Genomic DNA, 18,346 nt, shown 5'->3' with positions numbered 1-18,346 from the left:
CTATAAACTTTTTGTTGGGGTAAGTTGAGCAACACGTATATAAATATTAATATAAGAAATTAATATAAGAATATAAATCAAATATAATATTCAAATTAATAACAATATAATAATATTCAATATAATATTCAAATAGAATCTTAAATATAAATTTAAGATTCTATTTGAATAAGACCTTCTGATGATCCGTTAGGTGAAACAATTTGTAAAGGCTTCAGATAGTAATAACTATATTTGATTTAATTTGCTCTGCTTTGCCTTTTTGCTTAGCATTGAGCACTTTTTGTAGTACTGTATTAATAGTTTTCATTGTTTTAAATCAAATATAGTTATTAATATCTGAAACCTTAACAGCCTGTTTCACCTAAATAAGGATCATCAGAATGACCTTATTCAAATAGATTCTATTTGAATAAGGTCATTATGATGATTAAGGCTGTTAAGGTTTCAGATATTAATAACTATTTTGAGTTATGATAAACCATTCAAGGAAATTAACAACTAGGCAAATGGGTTTTTATAAGCCAATTTCGTTTTTGTTATGGTCATATTTGTATGCAATAATAGGCATGTGGGGCTAACGCCAATGCATAAGCATAGAGTTATTCCATGCAATATCAATGTCCTTCCTTTTAGAGGTCTGTTAGTGTTAATGATATCCAATCAAGCTAAAAGTTTGGGAAACTTGTTTTCTCACCAAGCCTCACAAAATGAGAGGGTATGTATACCCAAAATCCAAAATATTTTTTTTGAAACACCCTAAAGTGGTTGTATCATGGCCACTTGGAGATGCGGCCTGATTTGTCACAGTTTGATTACCACTACTGCTAGTGTTTGACTGACATTTTCTGAATTTTTTTTACTTTTTGCTGTCTCCTAATGATATAAAAGCTTTTTGTTGCCTTGGGGAAGCAGTAGCAAATGAGAAAAAAATAAGTTGAAAAACGCTCAATCAGACTGTTATTGAAGAATTAACACTCTGGCTAAAATCTTCGAAATCAAATCGTCTTTGTTTTTTAACATCTGGTGATGTTGAAATCTATTGTGTCATCTGGGGAAATCAGTAAAGAAGTTTAAAAAATATATTTGAAAAAAAAATAAACAGTCGCCCGAAGTTGGCAAAATCTGGAAATTTCTGCAAAATGTGACAAATCAGGCCGTATCTTTAGATAGCCATGGTTGTATTTAAATAAATAATTAAAACAAACGTTTTGTATATCTTTCATGTAATATAGAAAATCTCCATTCCTTTGGTCACTTAAAAATTAAATAAAAATTTGTGTTTTGACCATTTTAAATTTTATGTTTTGGCTTATAATCTTAATTATATGATACTATAGTGCGGCCCTCGAACAAATTCAGATTCTGAATGCGGCTCTCGAGATAAAAAGTTTGCCCACCCCTGGGTTAACACGTTGTACTTAGATTTACTTCATCCGAATTGATAGGGCTATTATTACACATTTAAATAAAATTGAATAGAGTTGTTAAAACATTTACAGTAGCATGTTATATTGGACAGCAACAATATCTACATACCCAACAGATACACGCTTTTCGTAAGAGCCTCCTACTAGTGGTTGGAATTTCGTGATCAATAAAGCTGACAGTGAAATAGTCCCAAGAATGTGCTACAAACAAATACAAGTTTATTGTAGTCTTCAGAACAATAAGATCCAATGCAGGAATAGAATAAACAGTTAATTAACTGGATTAAATATTTCAACAGAATCTCCATAAGATTTATGAAGTAACTAACTCAGTTGTCACTTGCTCAGTTCACAACTGCTGACTTGTAGGAGACTCGCTATTTTTGTGATAAATTATGAAACGATTTAATAGAGATATTTTGATAGAGAGTTTATCTTATCTTTTATTGAAAATGAATCAATAGCTGATGTGACACCCCCCAGCCTCCACTCCCAGTCAAAATGGGAAAAATTATGTCGAAATGTCTTGACTGTACTGTATAAAGCTGTCATCACGAAAATAAACATAGGGTCACCTCCATCAACACTTATATCGTTTCTTTTTGATTGAATGGTAAACATAGATGAACATGAACAAAACATGAAATCAAAGCAATACCACATTTAATAAAAAAACAATAAAATTTTAATACAACTTCACAAAACTAGAGGCAATAGACAAAGGAAGCTTTTATGTTTAACTTTTTTTATTGTGCATTACCAAGAGTGTTTTTAGTAAAATTCAGTTCTAAAAATCAATACTTTTCTAAGAATGATTTTTTTCTAATAACTATATGAATGAGGTGCGGGTGTGCCCAACGTTTTCTGTCCCAAGATGTAATGACACTGGACATGGAACTACTGCAGTAATCATATGGGAATGGGTCTGCTACTATTCGGTGAGTCCGATTCGGTGAGAGCATTTTTCGGAGAGTTCCCTATTCGGTGATTTTTTGAAATTGGTTTTGAAAATTATCGGGTACCGTAGCCTAATTATACCATTGCTGCTTTTACATCGTTTTAACGTCTCTAAACGTTGAAATAAGACCCTAACCCCTACCCCTAAGCTTTACCTCTGAAACGGCAATGATAATTAGGCTACGGTACTCGATAATTTAAAAAAAAAATCACCGAATAGGGAACTCTGCGAAAAACGCTCTCACCGAATAGGGAACTCACCAAATCGGACTCACCGAAACGGGCCATTCTGTACTCATATAGACTACTTATTGCAAACTAACGCTTTGTTTGAGAATAAAAATATAATCTTCCACATATTCAGAGTAAAAATGACAAGTGACGGTTTGTTCCCTTCCCATATTAATGTTCAGGAGAAAAACCGCTGTAATGGCCAGCTGCAAATAAGGTTATCATGAAAGACTGTTTGATTACCAAAATACAAGCATATTTAGTCTTCCTACAAAGTTTGTTACCAGGTAAACAGGCAATTAATTCAAAACCACTGCAAAATCTACCTGTTAGGCACCCTTGACATAGAGAGTCTACCCCATTAGCTCAGTGGTTAAGCGGCCTACTTAAAATCAAGTAGCGTTGGTTAGCTCCCAAGGTGTGCGTTTGAGCAACGCATTTCAGGACTGCTCTCCATTCAGCGGCATTTAGTGGATGGAACAATTTTCAAGCCACAACATTTTAACAATAGGAAACTTCACTGTGCCAATATCGGTAACCGTCCCTGCGTCAAAAGCCTCTACAAATATGCGAAACTACCAGAAATAATTTATTAGAGGCTTTGTCAGTCCGACGATAAAGATTCTTAATCTTAACTAACCAACTCAATTTTTTTTTAAGTGCCTAAAAGTTGTCACAACGCAAATTATGCCTCAGTGTAAATGCTTAAAAATATATTTACATCAGTGTTTTTGTCATGAAGTATCCAGTCTATTTCCCATGGAACAGTGGCTGGGGGTGCATTTACAACCAAAATAGCCATCACATTAGACCCCAGAGCCTGTTCGCCCGTATTAGGAATGGAACCTTGAGAGAGTGAAAGACTGGTGATCGTTCTAGCATCTGTTGTTTGCCATACAAATACACCTGGATAAAGGTAACTAAATTTAGGTATGTTTATATGTTGAAAACAGAAAGATAACTACTGTAATGAAAAGTTCCGTGGTTTCATTATAATGTAGTAGTTAGTAGTGAATCACAAATACAGTGTGTTATAGAATACAGATCACAAATAGAGATCCTAGATCGTGATGAATGGAGACTGAGGATGTGCCTTGCCAGACCCCATCCTACTCTGATTCTAGGAAATGAGACGTAAAACAGGAAGAAGAAGAATAAATTATACATCAAATTATTTTACAATGAGTGTACTACATATTCTCCTCTATATTGACAACAGTTTTGTATTCTTATCATGTATTCTTAGAAGATCAACTTATTGTTTCCAAGAAATGTAAAGCTTCAAATTCAATCATGTAAAATTCAATCAAGTATGGATGCATTATTGCATTATGTGGAAAGAGGCGTTCTTTCTGGCAGTTGACATTTTGACAATGCTGAGCAGACTACTCACTAGAACCGCGAGCAATTGCGATTCCCTAACCACAACGGTGCAGCCTCCATCCCTCCTTGCTAGCCAATAAGACTTTTTCAATCAAACAGTATGTTTTCTGCAACCGCTTGTAGCAAGAATTGGCAGTGATAGACCCATGTTTCATTCATTTGGCATCGCTCATCCGTATTGCACCACCAAGAAATGGGGTGGAATGGAAAATGGAAGGCACATTTTGGGATGGAAGATAGAAAATATCAAGGATGGAAGATCTGAATGATGGGATGGAAGACAATCTTCCATCATTTAGATTGCACCGCCATATCAAGACATACAAAAGTTGTACAATAAATTGAGTAAAAGTTTCCGTTTGATTACGTTTTTTAAACAGAAATATGTCAATTTTTTTTTGCATTGAACCAGCGCGACTGTTGGCAGATGATTGTTCAAGGAAGGGAATTCGACATTATTGCCTGGTAGCCTAATGAGCTATAGGCTATAAGCACGGTTGCCATACCGTCCTTATTTCTAAGATTTGTCCTTATTTTGAAGGGACAGGTCTTAGAAAACTTAAATTTCTTTATTTCTAAGAAATGTCCTTATTTTCGACTTGCGTCCTTATTTTGTCTTATTTTCAAGACTTACAAAACTTCGATCGTTTTCCTCTGGTATCCGGTGTTGCATATTATTCTAAAATTATGCTTTTGCGCCGAGATTTTATGACATCATCAATTAAAGGTACTCCGTAGCGTCACGTCACAGGATTTGACTTCTAAGTAGTAAACAGCAGTACCAGGTTACTGCTGTTTAGGCTACAGCAAAATAGGCTGCGGCGAAGGCAGCTTTTCTCGCAAAGTGGTTGTTAATGGGGAAATGGGTGCAGTGCAGTCGACACTTACTCACTTAGATTAAAGCAGTAAAGCTATAAATGATAGATAAATTTATCTGAATTACTGTAGCTTACATTGCACATATTATAGTTTTAGCTTCTGATAAGGCTAAATCTGATAAGTTAAAATGAGCAAGCGTAAAACGTTTTTCGTGACGATTATGAGAGGGAATTCAAAAGTATCAAACGAAGCTTGAAGGGCGAGTGTTTCGCACACTGCAATTTCGGCAATTGTGACATTAATGTGGAGGCCATAGGAAAGTCCGCTATTTCAACTCACATTGATACCCAAAAACACAAGAAGTGTGTCATGATGATTAATTCAACCCAGTCGATGAATAGTTTTTTCACAAGTCGATCAGCACCAACGACCACAGACTACAAGGCAGCTGCTGCTGAGTGTACCTGGGCATTCCATACTGTCAAACACCAGCAATCATTCCTCACCAACGATTGCACATCGCAATTGTTCAAAGCAATATTCCCCGATTCCAACATCGCAAAAAAATTTTCTTCACTAGGACCAAGACTACAAGCATCGTTACTGGAGTTCTTGCTCCATATGCCCAAAAAATGATTTTGTCTGAACTTGGTATACAGCCCTTCTCCATCTCGGTTGACGCCTATAATCACAACGAGGTGAAGCTATTTCCTCTAGTCATCAGATTCTTCCACGCCAAAGTTGTAGTGCGTCTTCTTGACCTGCGATCGATACCCGGCGAGACCTCGGCACAGATCACGAACTTTATTCTCTTCTCTAGTCAAGAGAATGGTGTAGACATGAAACAGCTGTCATTCTTTTGTGCTGATAATGCACCAGTAAATTTTGATAGATCACAGCATAGTGGAAAAAACAACGTCTTCTCTCGTCTCAAAGAGCAAACATTGCATCTGATCCCAGTCGGCTGCCCTGCTCATATTTTGCATAACGCAGCAGAGAAAGGATGAGCGCCTCACACTTGACATAGAAACAATCGTACTGAAGATTGGTAGCTACTTCAAAAGCCAAACTGGTAGGGCGATGAGGCTCAACCATTTCTGTGGGGAGCTTGATAGCAACTACTTGACTCTGCCAACTCACACGCCGACTCGATGGACCACACTTGATGCTGTACTCGAGCGAATGATCGATCTCTGGGAACCACTCAAAGCGCATTTTCTTTCGCTGAAACAGCCACCAAGAATATTGGAGGATTTCTTTAAATCAGAAGAGTCACTGATCATCGTATCATTCCTCCACAGCGCTCTCTTGCTCTTCAATAAACCACTGCTACTCCTGCAAAAGTCAACTGTATTGTTTCCAGAACTGGCAGAGATAATTGAATCTTTCAAGATCAAAATATTGTAACGCCAGTGTTCAGGGTTTTTCGGAGCAACAACAGACGAACTGCTAAGAACAGTCGATGAAGAGCATGCTAAGGTTCTCAAAGCGAGCTTCCAGGAGTTCTGCACCATTACCTTGGAATATATCAACAAGTGGTATCGATTTGAGAAGCATCCAACGCACATCAACTGGACCCTGCTGAAAGATCACGCAATCGAGTACGAGGAAGTCAAGGAGTTGGCGAAGCAAGTCGATCCCCTAATGGCAATGAAAGATGAGCTGTTTGATGAGGTCTCGGCTGTTAACGCTCTGCTCAAGAAGATTCCAGATGATGTGTTCAGCAAGGATGAACCTGAGGCCAAGTGGATGAAGATCTTTACCGGAAACAACTCTTTTCTGCTGCTCTACAAGCTGGTTAGCATCATTTTCTCCCTTCCGGTCAGCAATGCGTTTGTGGAAAGAGTGTTCTCTCTTGTTTTGGCGCAGTGGACCAAGCAAAGGAACAGACTTAGTGAAATGACAGTTAAATCCCAGCTACAACAAGTAAAAGTAAACCTAGACCTGAGCTGCCGTGAGATCTATGAAGCAATTTCTAATAAGGGAGCGTTCAAATATTACGTAACGCTGTTTTTCCGAATTTTTGACCCCCCCCCTCCCCCACGTGACGCTTTTCCATTACAAAGCCCGTTTTGCCAGTTTATATCAAAATTATGACGTGGAAACACGTGCTGATAAAATATCTTGGTTTGTATGCACTATGTAAACCAAAGCAAAGATCTGTCCAATGTGATATTTGTGATTATTGGCTACATTTAAAATGCATTGGTTTAACTTCTAAACAATTTTTTATACTTGTGAACAGTAACCAACCTTTTTTTTGTGGAAGTTGTTTACAGGATGGGTTACCATTTCAAAGAATTTCTGATAATGATTTGCTAAACCTAATTAACATTAATGTTGATTGTGAAGCGAAGTGCAACACATCACACGACAGCAACTGCCTGGAATCAAATGTTGAGGATAATCAACCAAAATGCTCAAAATATATAACAAACCAATTAAAACCAAAACCAAATACACAATATTTTAACTATAAACAATTGCAAGAAACTGTTACAAGTTTCAAAAGTAGTTTGTCTTTGTTCCACTTTAATACAAGAAGTCTAGGGAAAAACAAAGAAAACATTGAAGAATTTATTCAACTTGTCAATCATTCTCCTGATATTCTTGCCATTTCAGAAACAAAAATTGGTCCTAACTCGTTCCTTAATTATTCCTTACCAGGCTATGTCATGCTACATAAGGAATCTTGTAGCAGTGCTGGTGGTGTTGCACTTTACTTAAAACAAGGTAATATATTTCATGAACAAAAAGACCTTTCGATTGATATACTCAATTGTGAAAATCTTTGGGTGAAAATTGTGCAAAAAAACTCACCAAGTATTATTGTAGGAGTCATATATCGTCATCCTAGTTACGCTTTTCATGCATTTAAAGACAAAATAATTGATTCTTTAAACAAATTAGAAAACTCTCGATGTAAATACATAATTTGTGGAGATATAAATATTGACTTGTTAAAGGCTGCAAAGTCTCCTGCAGTATTAAATTATAAAGAAGCCTTTGAAGCTGCAGGCTGCCAGTCATTGATAACAAGTGCAACTAGATTTTGTGGAGAATCTAATCCAAGCCTACTAGATCACATTTACACAAACATAACTTGTAACCAAAATGCTTATGGCATTTGCTTACATGACATCTCTGATCATTTACCTATTTTCTTATGTGTTAAAAATAAAAATGTAGTGTGTAACTTTTGTCTTGACAGCTTCTTATGCGATTTAGAGTCTAATTTGAATGAAGTAAATACTGATTGTGATGATGCAGACAACTTGATGCACTCTTTTATTATGCGATTTCAAGTAACACTAGATAAACATGCACCACTTGGAAACATGTCGAGAACTGAAATTAAGCTCTCTAACAAACCATGGATAACAACAAACCATGGATAACAAAATCATCAATCTTTAAAACAAAAAACAGACTATTTAGATATTGGATAAAAAATAAACATGAATCAGCAAAGAGGAAATACAAAGCATATTGCAATAAGCTGAATCATTTGAAACAATCACTGAAAAATCAACATTATAAAAAAAAGTTTGAAGAAACAAAAAGTGACTCCAAGAAAACATGGAAGATCATTCATGAGATGATAGAGGGGAAAAGAAATTCGAATAATAAAAAGCTTCCTTCAACTATGACTATAAATGATAAAAGCTATAAAACAGATTCTATTGAATTCATTAATTTACTAAATAATTACTTCACAAATATTGGAACTTCAATGGCAGCTAAAATTCCAAATTCAAATGCAAATTTTGAATCATTCATGTTAAACAGAAAATGTTCTTCTTTTGGCTTTCCTGATATAAATGAGATAGAAGTATCTGATGCTATAAGGAGCCTCAAAGCAAATAAAGCTTCAGGCATTTTTGAAATACCTTCTAAATTTATCAAAATGGCTAATGTAATTATATGCCCTTTTTTAACAAAAGTACTGAATAAATGTGTTTTGCAAGAAATCTTTCCTGATGTACTCAAAAAGAGTCTGATAATACCTGTACCAAAAGTTAGTTCACCTTTACACTTTACAGATTTGCGACTAATTTCTTTATTGCCAACTTTTGCCAAAATTTTCGAAATTTTTTTATATAAACGGATGCTGAATTTTATTGACAAATGTAATATTTTAACCCCAGCTCAACATGGTTTTCGTGAAAATGATTCAACAAGCTTAGCATTGACAAAAATTTATGATGATTTACTTTCTAACTTGAATGATCACAAATACACATGCTCGGTTTTTGTTGATTTATATAAAGCTTTCGATACAGTTGATCATGGCATACTTTTAAAAAAACTTCACCATTATGGCTTTCGTGGCAAGTTTTTAAACGTTTTAACATCTTATCTAACAAATAGAATGCAAAGTACAAAAATTAACGGTAAGAATTTTAATTTCAATGTTGTTAAATGTGGTGTCCCACAGGGGTCAATCCTTGGTCCCTTGCTTTTTCTTCTTTATGTGAATGATCTTCCAAATGCATCTTCTTTTTCAACTACACTTTTTGCTGATGACTCAAACTTTCATATGTCAGATAAATGCCTGTCATCTCTCCAAAAAAATGTCAACAGAGAAATAGAAAAAATTGATGTGTTGATGAAATCCAATAAACTTTCATTAAATTATAGTAAAACTACTTATATGATCCTCTGCAACAAAAAAAGTGCAGCAGAAAATTTTAGTCTGTCCATCAGTGGCCGATCCATCGAAAGGAAGAAATGTTTAAACTATCTAGGTGTAACTTTGGATGAGCGATTGACATGGGATAGTCATATTATTAATCTTAGAAAGCAGCTTGCAAAGGTCTGGGGCATAGCATTTAAGCTGAGATACATTGCCCCTTTAACAATATTACAAACTTTATATTATGCTTTGTTTCAATCCAAGATCCAATACTCGATTATAAATTGGGGAAGAGCAAACTCTACATTGCTTGCTCCATTACAAGTGTTACCTACAAAACAAGTTCATTCGATCCTGCTTATTTTTGCCGAGGTCAACAAATACAACTGTTCTTTATCACCAATTTAACGTGCTCAGAATTCACGATATTATTAAATTAGAGACTGCAAAATTTATGTACAAATATGTGCACAAAACGCTGCCCCGGGCCTTTGCTGGCTGCTTTATTTTTGTAAATGAAATTCACCATAATAAAACCCGTCAGAACCAAAAGAATTATTTATATTTGCCTTTTACAACGTCAAACTCTGATAAGAAGATGCTATGTTTTAATGGAGTGAAACTATGGAATCAAGTACCAAAAGAAATAAAAGAAAAGTCTAAAAGAAAAACAATGTTTTTAAAGGGCGGGGAAACCCAAATTCACTTTTTGCGAGTTTTTTGTTTCAGCGTGATGTCATTGTGTACAACATGCGTTTTAGCAAAAAAAAAATCCAAATTTTGTTTCTCTCGTCTCGCTAAGGCCGCTTTTGTTTGATACCCGTTTGCGAGGTCTCGCGCGCATCAAGCTGTGATTCTGTTCGCTGTGGCGTCACAAGGTACATATAGTTGTGGCCAAAACTTTAAGACCAGACTTGATTTATGACGATTTTTGCATTATTTCAAAATACTGCATCATATATTGTTTCAGTTGCATCATCTTTATGCATCATCTTATATCTGATGCAGTATTTTAAAGTAATGCAAAAATCGTCATAAATCAAGTCTGGTCTTAAACTTTTGGCCACAACTATATGTACCTTGTGACGTCACAGCGAACAGAATCACAGCTTGATGCGCAACGAGACCTCGCAAACGGGTATCAAACAAAAGCGGCCCTAGCGAGACGAGGGCAACAAAATTTGGATTTTTTTATTGCTAAAACGCATGTTGTACACAATGACATCACGCTGAAACAAAAAACTCGCAAAGTTAATTTGGGTTTCCCCGCCCTTTAAATTTAAATATAAATGTTTATTAAAGAATTTGTGCAATGATCACTCCTGAAACGTATCATCCGCTTATTTCTCTACACAGTTTTTTTTATGTTGCCCTGTGTTATTCCATTGTTAATGTATTGTTAATTCCATTGTTAATGTTTACAAATTAAAGTACTGGTATTGTGCTATATATTATATACCGTATGTGTTAATGTTCTTAATTTTGGGTCTTTTGTTTAAATGTTTGGGTGGCAGCTGACTTTGGTGACCTTTTGGTCTTTCGCTGCCATCCTTGTTGTGCGAATTATTTGTGTTCATTGTGTTTTTGCTTTTTGTGTCTTTCTTTTTCGCCAACAAAAACAAAAAATAAACTGAACTGAACAGAACCTAAAGCTTACGTTTGAGACATGAAATTTTAGCTATATTCTTTTTTTGGAATTAAAACGTTATGTACCTACTGAAAACGTTTAGTAGCCTACAGCAAGCGGATGGAAAATTTGCATTGGTGTAGGCCTATGTGTGGTAATTGTGCCATCATGCCGACAATATAATCGAAAGCGAATGTTGTCAGGAGAATGATTCTGTGTTAGCCAAAACCAAAACTGTTTTAAAGTCTTGTTGTTTTCTCGCTTTGCTATTCGATTCAAACGCCCGATCGTACTCACAGACCTGTACCTAGGTCGATCGAGTTTTGTGGGTAATAGGCTACTGCATTGACAGTGGCTTTCACATATCTTGAAAAATCAAAGACAGAAGGAACAGCTTCAGAGATGAGAAGGTGTCTGGACTTGGTGCCTTGTAGCTCTGCCTGTAGATCACGTTGGTAATCGTTGGCCAGAAAATGATTGCTGCACACACGGCAGTGCTTGTTTGCTGGTGGGTCTTTGAGTTTCATCGCCGAGATCCATTTCTGCAGCTTGTCGTCATTATTCAGAGGTAGACAATGAAAGGATACTCCTTTGACGATTCCCCGGTTAGTACAAGCGGTAGCCACACAAGAAGCCACCATTTTAAGGGCGTAAAAACTCCCTTAGCACAAAATTGTTCGCTGTTTCGGTAGCCTACGCGATTTGTTCCTTGTGTTAGCACGCAAAACAGTAGACCTTGGATGCGGCATTGCCAGCCAATCACGTCATCAAAACTTTGACTAATCAAAATCATTCAAATCAAAAAAGGTTTTTTAATTAATGGTAACACAAAAAATATAAAAATTGTTGAAAAACGTTTTATTTCAGAAAGATCTACAAATACAAAAGCCATGTATTTTCGTTCCAGTGCACCTTTGAGACCAAAAACAGTCTTTAATGAATTTATTAACAATTAACGTAATGTACGGTACTTCAATAGCTGCTGAAGTCAATGAGACATCTGTGGTCGATCAAAGTTGTCACTTTCATTGCAAAGCAAACATACAGTAGCCTACTGCATTCTTGCCGACTTGTGTGAAAAAGGGCTTGAGCATATTTGCTAAATTTGTGACACTCCTTTTCAACTTTACGTTTCTTAGCAAAATCCATACGAAAATATTTAGTGTAAATTCAAAATCTAATTCTAACTGAAAACAAAGAAACCAAAACACAAAGAACTAAAGTTTAACCAACAATTACTATTATTTGTATACGTTCTCGGTTTAATTATTACACTGATCAGCCAAATTTCACTTTAATCTATTTTTCCGGCTTGAGACTGAAGGAGATTCTTACAAGAGACAAAGAAAAAGAATGGAAGGCCCGTTTATGACAGAACATAACATGTTTGTCACTTGACTAAAAACCGAAAACAGTGGTCAACAAAAAAAAAAATTTTTTTTTCTTGCTTGGGCTTTGAGAACTGATTTAGGGTAAATTTGGGGTGCTAAATCCGAATCTGAACTCAGATTTATCCTATCACGTCAGGTTTGTGAGATATGATAACAACAAATTGCTACTTTTGTCAAAAGTGGAAGATTTGACGTTGCGTTTATTGCACATACACATTGTGCTATATTTAGAAATTTAGGCCATGTAGTACATAAGTAGCTGAAATACACCCACCAACTATAATTCAGAAAAATGCGGATTCAGAAAAATAAAAATAGAGATATAATTAAATGTAATAAAATACAGATTACAGACATACTACTTCTGTTCAAATAAACTTTGTTCAATCAATTTCATTTTCCAAAATTTTTACAAAAGTTACAAGTGAAATAATTTTATTGCGATTTAAAGGCAATTATACTGTATTTTCACCAAAAAGGTAGTGATAAAAATGCAAAAGAAAAAATTGTAGTCAAAAGCAAATTAAGGAGAAAGATTATAGTTGCAACAATTTGTATAAAACATTAAAGCTACAGAAGTAAAGTACCGTACCGTAGTTTTGATGATACAAATTTCAGTACAAAAAATAAAAAGGTCTGGCAACACTACTTCTAAAAATATATTTAGGCTAGGTAATTTGATGACAAAAATAAACTACTATATTCTAAGTTTGCATACAGACGGTGACGTAGGATTCAAAGAACCCAATTGGCCTATCAGTTCACATTTACATTGATTCATTGTCGGAATATTGAATAATATTTAATCGTTGGATTTGCAGAAGGCGTGGTTGGATTTTCAAAAAATCGCCGGATAGGGAACTTGCCAAAAAGGCTTTCGCCGAATAGGGAACTCGCCGAATCGGACTCGCCATTTAGTAGCGGACCTAGAAAGGCGAGGGTCGGCTGCAGATGTGATCATTCGAAAGGATCCCAAACAGCATAAAACGTTGCATAAGATAGCGGGCGAGATGATTGTAACCACAGAATGTCGCGCTGGATGTCGACGCTTGCAGAAGAAACTTCAAAGTTGTGAGAATACATTTCATGTTGCATGCTTGCGGGGGTTTTCTTCATTGTTAGAGATAAACTCTCTAAACGGTTGTAATACTATTACCAAGATCTAGTGTCACTGCCGAAGAAACTTCTGATAGCATTGACAAAGTGCATATTCATTTGCAAGAAATGCGCTCAGACCAGGAATTTGAAAGAATTTCTATACACGTGAAACAACATGTAGATACTGAAGATGATCAGCAATCAAAAGCTAAGCGTAAAAACTAAACCTTCAAGCTTTGGGGAGTATTATGTATATTCTCCCAACCCTGCAAATGCTGATCGGTCAAACTACCGCATGTACAAATTGAAGCAAACAGTTGTACGAGACAACTGATGCGATTGCAAACGCTTTGAAAACCTTGTTATAGTAAGAAAGGCGGAAAAATGCTTTCGGCTGCAAATTGATTGATTGATTGAATCTTTATCCTCGGACTGGGAAAGCTTCTTGCAGAGCTTAATCCTGGCAGTTTCGCATACTTGTAGAGGCTTTGAATCACTGACGCAGGCCCGGTCACCGAGATTGACAGAGTGAAGTTTCCGATTGTTGAAGTCTTGTTGCCAGGGAACTATTCCATCCATTAGATGCCGCTGAATGGAGAGCAGTCCTTAACGTGCGTTGCTCAAGCGCACACCCCGAGAGTCGAACCAGCGCCGCTTGATCTTGAAGCTTCTTCGTTCCAGAAGTGACGCACTAACCAATTGAGCTATCGGGGCGGATATGGCATGATGATGGCAAAACATGACATTGTTGTAAAGTGAATCTGTTGCCAAGTGAATCTGTGGCGCGTGCGATCTTTGTCTGGCTCGTATTCCCAAGGATATGAGATCGATACCACCAAGAGGTCTTTATTTTTTTAAACTAAAATCGAACCAGAAGTGACTCAATCGTTAGGCTACGCATTTTTGTGGTCGTTCAGTTTAGTTTGTTTTTAGTTCTGACCATCACAACGAAAAAACAGTATATGACAAAGTAACAAACATAGCAGAGGTCTAGAAAAAGGTAGCGACATAACGCGGACGTTATAGCGTGCATGATAGCAAAGCTGGACAATCAGTTTAAAATATGGCACGGTCGTTACACCTAAAAATTTTATGAATTTAGAATTGTTTTTACTCATACTAATTGTTAAAGAAAAAAACTCACTAGCTTTTTTTTCTCTTTGTTCTCAATTTATAAAAACTTTATTAAAGGTGTTACGACCGCGCCATATTTTAAACTGATCATCCTGCTTTGGTAGGCCTACTGTTGTATTTCCAGACGTTTAATATAAAATAAGCAATAATAATAGTAGCCAAACAAGTGAGAAAACCATTTACCTCTTGTACTTACTGATTCAGTGTATAAAAGCAACGCAATATATAGTAAGAAAGAAACGCAAAACAATCAACTAAGGAACGTGGTACAGAATGCTTAATTGATTACATGTGTTGTTCGATGGTAATTAATTCCAGCGTCTGTACCAGAAAACGCTGAATGTTATTATGTAGTGAGGCAGGTCACAAGTTTACATAAAATCAACGTAAATAAAATGACGACAAAAACAAGTATATTGCATGCTAGCCTATAAGTCCGCGTTTTGTCGCTTCTACCTTACTCTATGCCAGTGGTTCCCAACCTTTTTGTTGTCACGGACCCCTTTAGACAAATTATTAATTCTGCGGACCCCTACCTAAATTTTGCCTGAAACTCAATTAACATACTATATTGACTATTTCCAAATCCTGTGCAGAGCACCTTGCTTTTAGGTCAGGGCATTCGAGTAGATGTTGCATCGTTTGCTCCTGTCCGCATTTGCAACTTGTGCTCCCCATGGAATACCCCCAGTGTCTCATCAAGGTTTTACACCTGCCAATACCAGTTCTTAAGCGGTTGAGGCACTTTAGCCGAGTTCAACGATAGAGCAAGAGCCTGCGTGATGCTCTGGGCTACGGCCGCGTGACACACGATGAAGAAGAAGATTGACTATTGCAAAGAAATTTATTTTCACACGTGTCAGTTCAATCACAGTAGGCTACTATTGACTATTGTAATAATTATGCTACTTAGCTACTGAATGGTGTCATATTGCATTGCCACTGTGACTCCTGCGGAAAATGTCAGGTTAAACAATTGCTCAAATAAGAAAATAAATGGATTGTTCAAGAAATGTCAGCAGTATTTGAATATTAAGGTGATCCAAAGTGCCATGCCGAAACTTTTTCAACGTAAGCAAATTTAATGAGATGGTTGTTGTTGCCTTTCCCGAACTAAACGACTGAACTGTGGTTAAGTTTTTGACAATGCAACACGCATGTCATCTTCAACGTCCACTGTCCAGGCGATTTCGATGTTGTTTTCATTGTAACAAGAGCAGAGAATCCTGCCTCGCAAAGGTTAAGTGGTTATGAATGGTAACAAAACAATAATCGCTTGCTTTGCCAAGAATGGGTAGGTTTGCAGTTGTGAGCACCAAAATTCTTCCACAGTTTTTAATGAAACTCAATGCGTAATAACTCTTTTGATCTCAAATCAATTAGGTCATCTTTACTGAGATCGTCATCGCTAATTTTGTTCAAGTTAAAAAGAAAAGGATTTCGAATCCATGTTTCAACTTCGTTCGGCAGGTGTTCTAAATTAAAATAATGTTGAAATGAGATTTGCTGGGTTTCAAGTGTGCGCAAAATTTTTCTCATAGAGATCAAAAGAGTACATTCTCTTTGAGTTTCATCCATCAAGATAAGAACTTCTAACATTGGAAAGTTAGCGTAATTACCTGCTTCCAATCTGCGTTTCTAAACCGGCAACTTGGCTAAACACGCTTTCAGTTTTTCAGCTGCATCAGTTATCGTCACACCTGGTTTTTGAATGCCATGATTAACATTCTTAATATGACCGAAAATATCGGCAAAGTAGGTTACCTGTGCAAGAAGCAATGGGTAACAACCATGAGAGGAGCTTCGTTTTTTACTAAAGCAGCAAATCCGGATTTGTTCCCAAGCATAGCTGGTGCTCTATCCGTGCATATAACTTAGAACAAAGTATATTTTTTTCTCCAAAATTCATCAAGGTAATTACGGACCCCCAAATGCTTTCTCACAGACCCCCAAGGATTCCGCAAATTTCAGGTTGGGAACCACTGCTCTATGCAGTGGGATGATGCAACGGATAAGGCGTTGGCTTTCCAATTATGCAAACATGGTTCGACTCCCGGCTTAAGCTGGTTGTTGAAAACACCGCTCACCTCTACCCAGAGTGTAATAAATTGGGCGGGCGTAGTTGCTGAAGTAAAGGCGGCCGAGAGAAAGGAACTGGCCACCCTACTCTTCTTAGTGCCAAAGGCTTAGTACAATGAGAACCTTATCTTCTCATACCCGACACTTGAATCAAGTATGGGACCTCCCCTTTACCTTTACCTACCTTAGTCTGCTATATTTGTCATATATATAATGTTTTTTTGTTGTGATGGTCAGAACTAAAAACAAACTAAACTGAACGGCCACAAAAATGCGTAGCCTAACGATTGAGTCACTTCGGGTTCGAATTTAGTTTTAAAAAAAAAACACCTCTTGGTGGTATCAAACTCATATCCTTGTGAGTACGAGCCAGACAAAGATCGCACACGCCACAGATTCACTATGCAAAAGCGGTTTAATTTATAAGTTATATATGCACTTTTTTCATTTGTTATTTCGAGAAAGAAAAAATATGCACCAGCGCGCATGCGCAGTAAAAACAACGTAAAGATTTAAAAAAAGGCATGGAACGGCTGTATTTACGGCGCTGTAAATCCAGCCACTTCCTATTTGCAATGTACAGTAGATGTTATTGTAAATTAGTTATTTTTGTTACTTTGAGAAAGGCTAGCTTGAGTGTGGCCGAAAATGTTCCTAGTTTAGAGTTTTATGTTCACTCTAATATATGATGAATAAGATTATTGACAAATAAACTGTTAATTTTTTTTTCTGTCAAGTTTTCAATTGCAAAATTTTTACAAAGGTGAATTGGACACAATCACCTCAATGGTCGCAAATACGCACATCGACTATCTTTTAATAGCTTTAAAATTTTTTTCACTTGAGAATGATATTCTTTTGCTTACCTGCAAACTCAAAAAGCAAAGCGAGTGATGAAGACATTACCAAGTTCATTTCAAGCATGCTACCGTATTTTCAGCATTGAAACCTCAGCACATGGAATAACTTAATGTTGAGCATATTCCAGAAAAAGTTCTCTTTGTAGGCGGTAATTTACTTACTGGCAAAAGCATCCAGAAATAACAAACTTTTCTGGTTAAAATTTGCAAGTAAGGCCTCCCGTACACTTCTGTTGATTGTCAGTCTGCACTCTGCTGCGACCGCGACGCAAGGTTGCCAATCTTTGAAAATGTTTCCAGCCCAAACTGATCACTGAACCAGCCCAAAACCAACCCAATTTTCAATATGCATCAAACTTTCAAAATATTTTTGACAGACTCAATTCAATCATACATACTGATGTCTAACATATCTAGATCTTATAATTTTACGCTGAATTTAGCATGTACCTGTAAAAAAAAGAACAATCAATGTGTAAAAATTGAGATAATTACATTGCAAACAAAATAACAAATATGTACGGTAACTTTACTAAATACAGGTCAGCACAGCAGGCACAGTATGTCCAATTTTGACCAATTACACATTACCTACAAGTTTATGATCATACATATTTACATCAAACTTATCTAAATTTCAGAGATGGCCATATTTTTTCCACTTTCCCATGGTAAACAATGCCTTGAACACAACGGCGTTA

At 36.4% G+C, this 18,346-nt stretch overlaps 1 protein-coding gene across 4 annotated transcripts in view; it reads right to left on the bottom strand.

Annotated features, from left to right (window-relative positions):
• The window catches only part of LOC145774406 (uncharacterized), a 38,616-nt gene extending 20,526 nt beyond the window's left edge, over positions 1–18,090 (bottom strand). Inside the window, exons 1-3 of one of the 4 annotated variants that reach the window (XM_082585655.1) lie at positions 17,652–18,090; positions 3,340–3,524; positions 1,540–1,631 (exon numbers count right to left, since the gene is read on the bottom strand). In XM_082585655.1, coding sequence (XP_082441781.1) covers positions 1,540–1,631; positions 3,340–3,524; positions 17,652–17,709 — 335 coding nt within the window. In that variant the 5' untranslated portion in view covers positions 17,710–18,090. Of the gene's footprint in view, positions 1–1,539; positions 1,632–3,339; positions 3,525–7,073; positions 7,207–16,325; positions 16,463–17,651 lie in introns of those variants that run through there. The other 3 variants (XM_082585658.1, XM_082585657.1, XM_082585656.1) reach the window with 3 other exon arrangements.
• Between the last annotated feature and the right edge of the window lie 256 nt (positions 18,091–18,346).

The sequence above is a fragment of the Aplidium turbinatum genome, chromosome 7, assembly GCF_918807975.1.
Source record: "Aplidium turbinatum chromosome 7, kaAplTurb1.1, whole genome shotgun sequence".
In the NCBI taxonomy this organism is placed as follows: Eukaryota; Metazoa; Chordata; class Ascidiacea; order Aplousobranchia; family Polyclinidae; genus Aplidium; species Aplidium turbinatum.
This window is presented reverse-complemented; position numbering and strand designations above follow the sequence as displayed.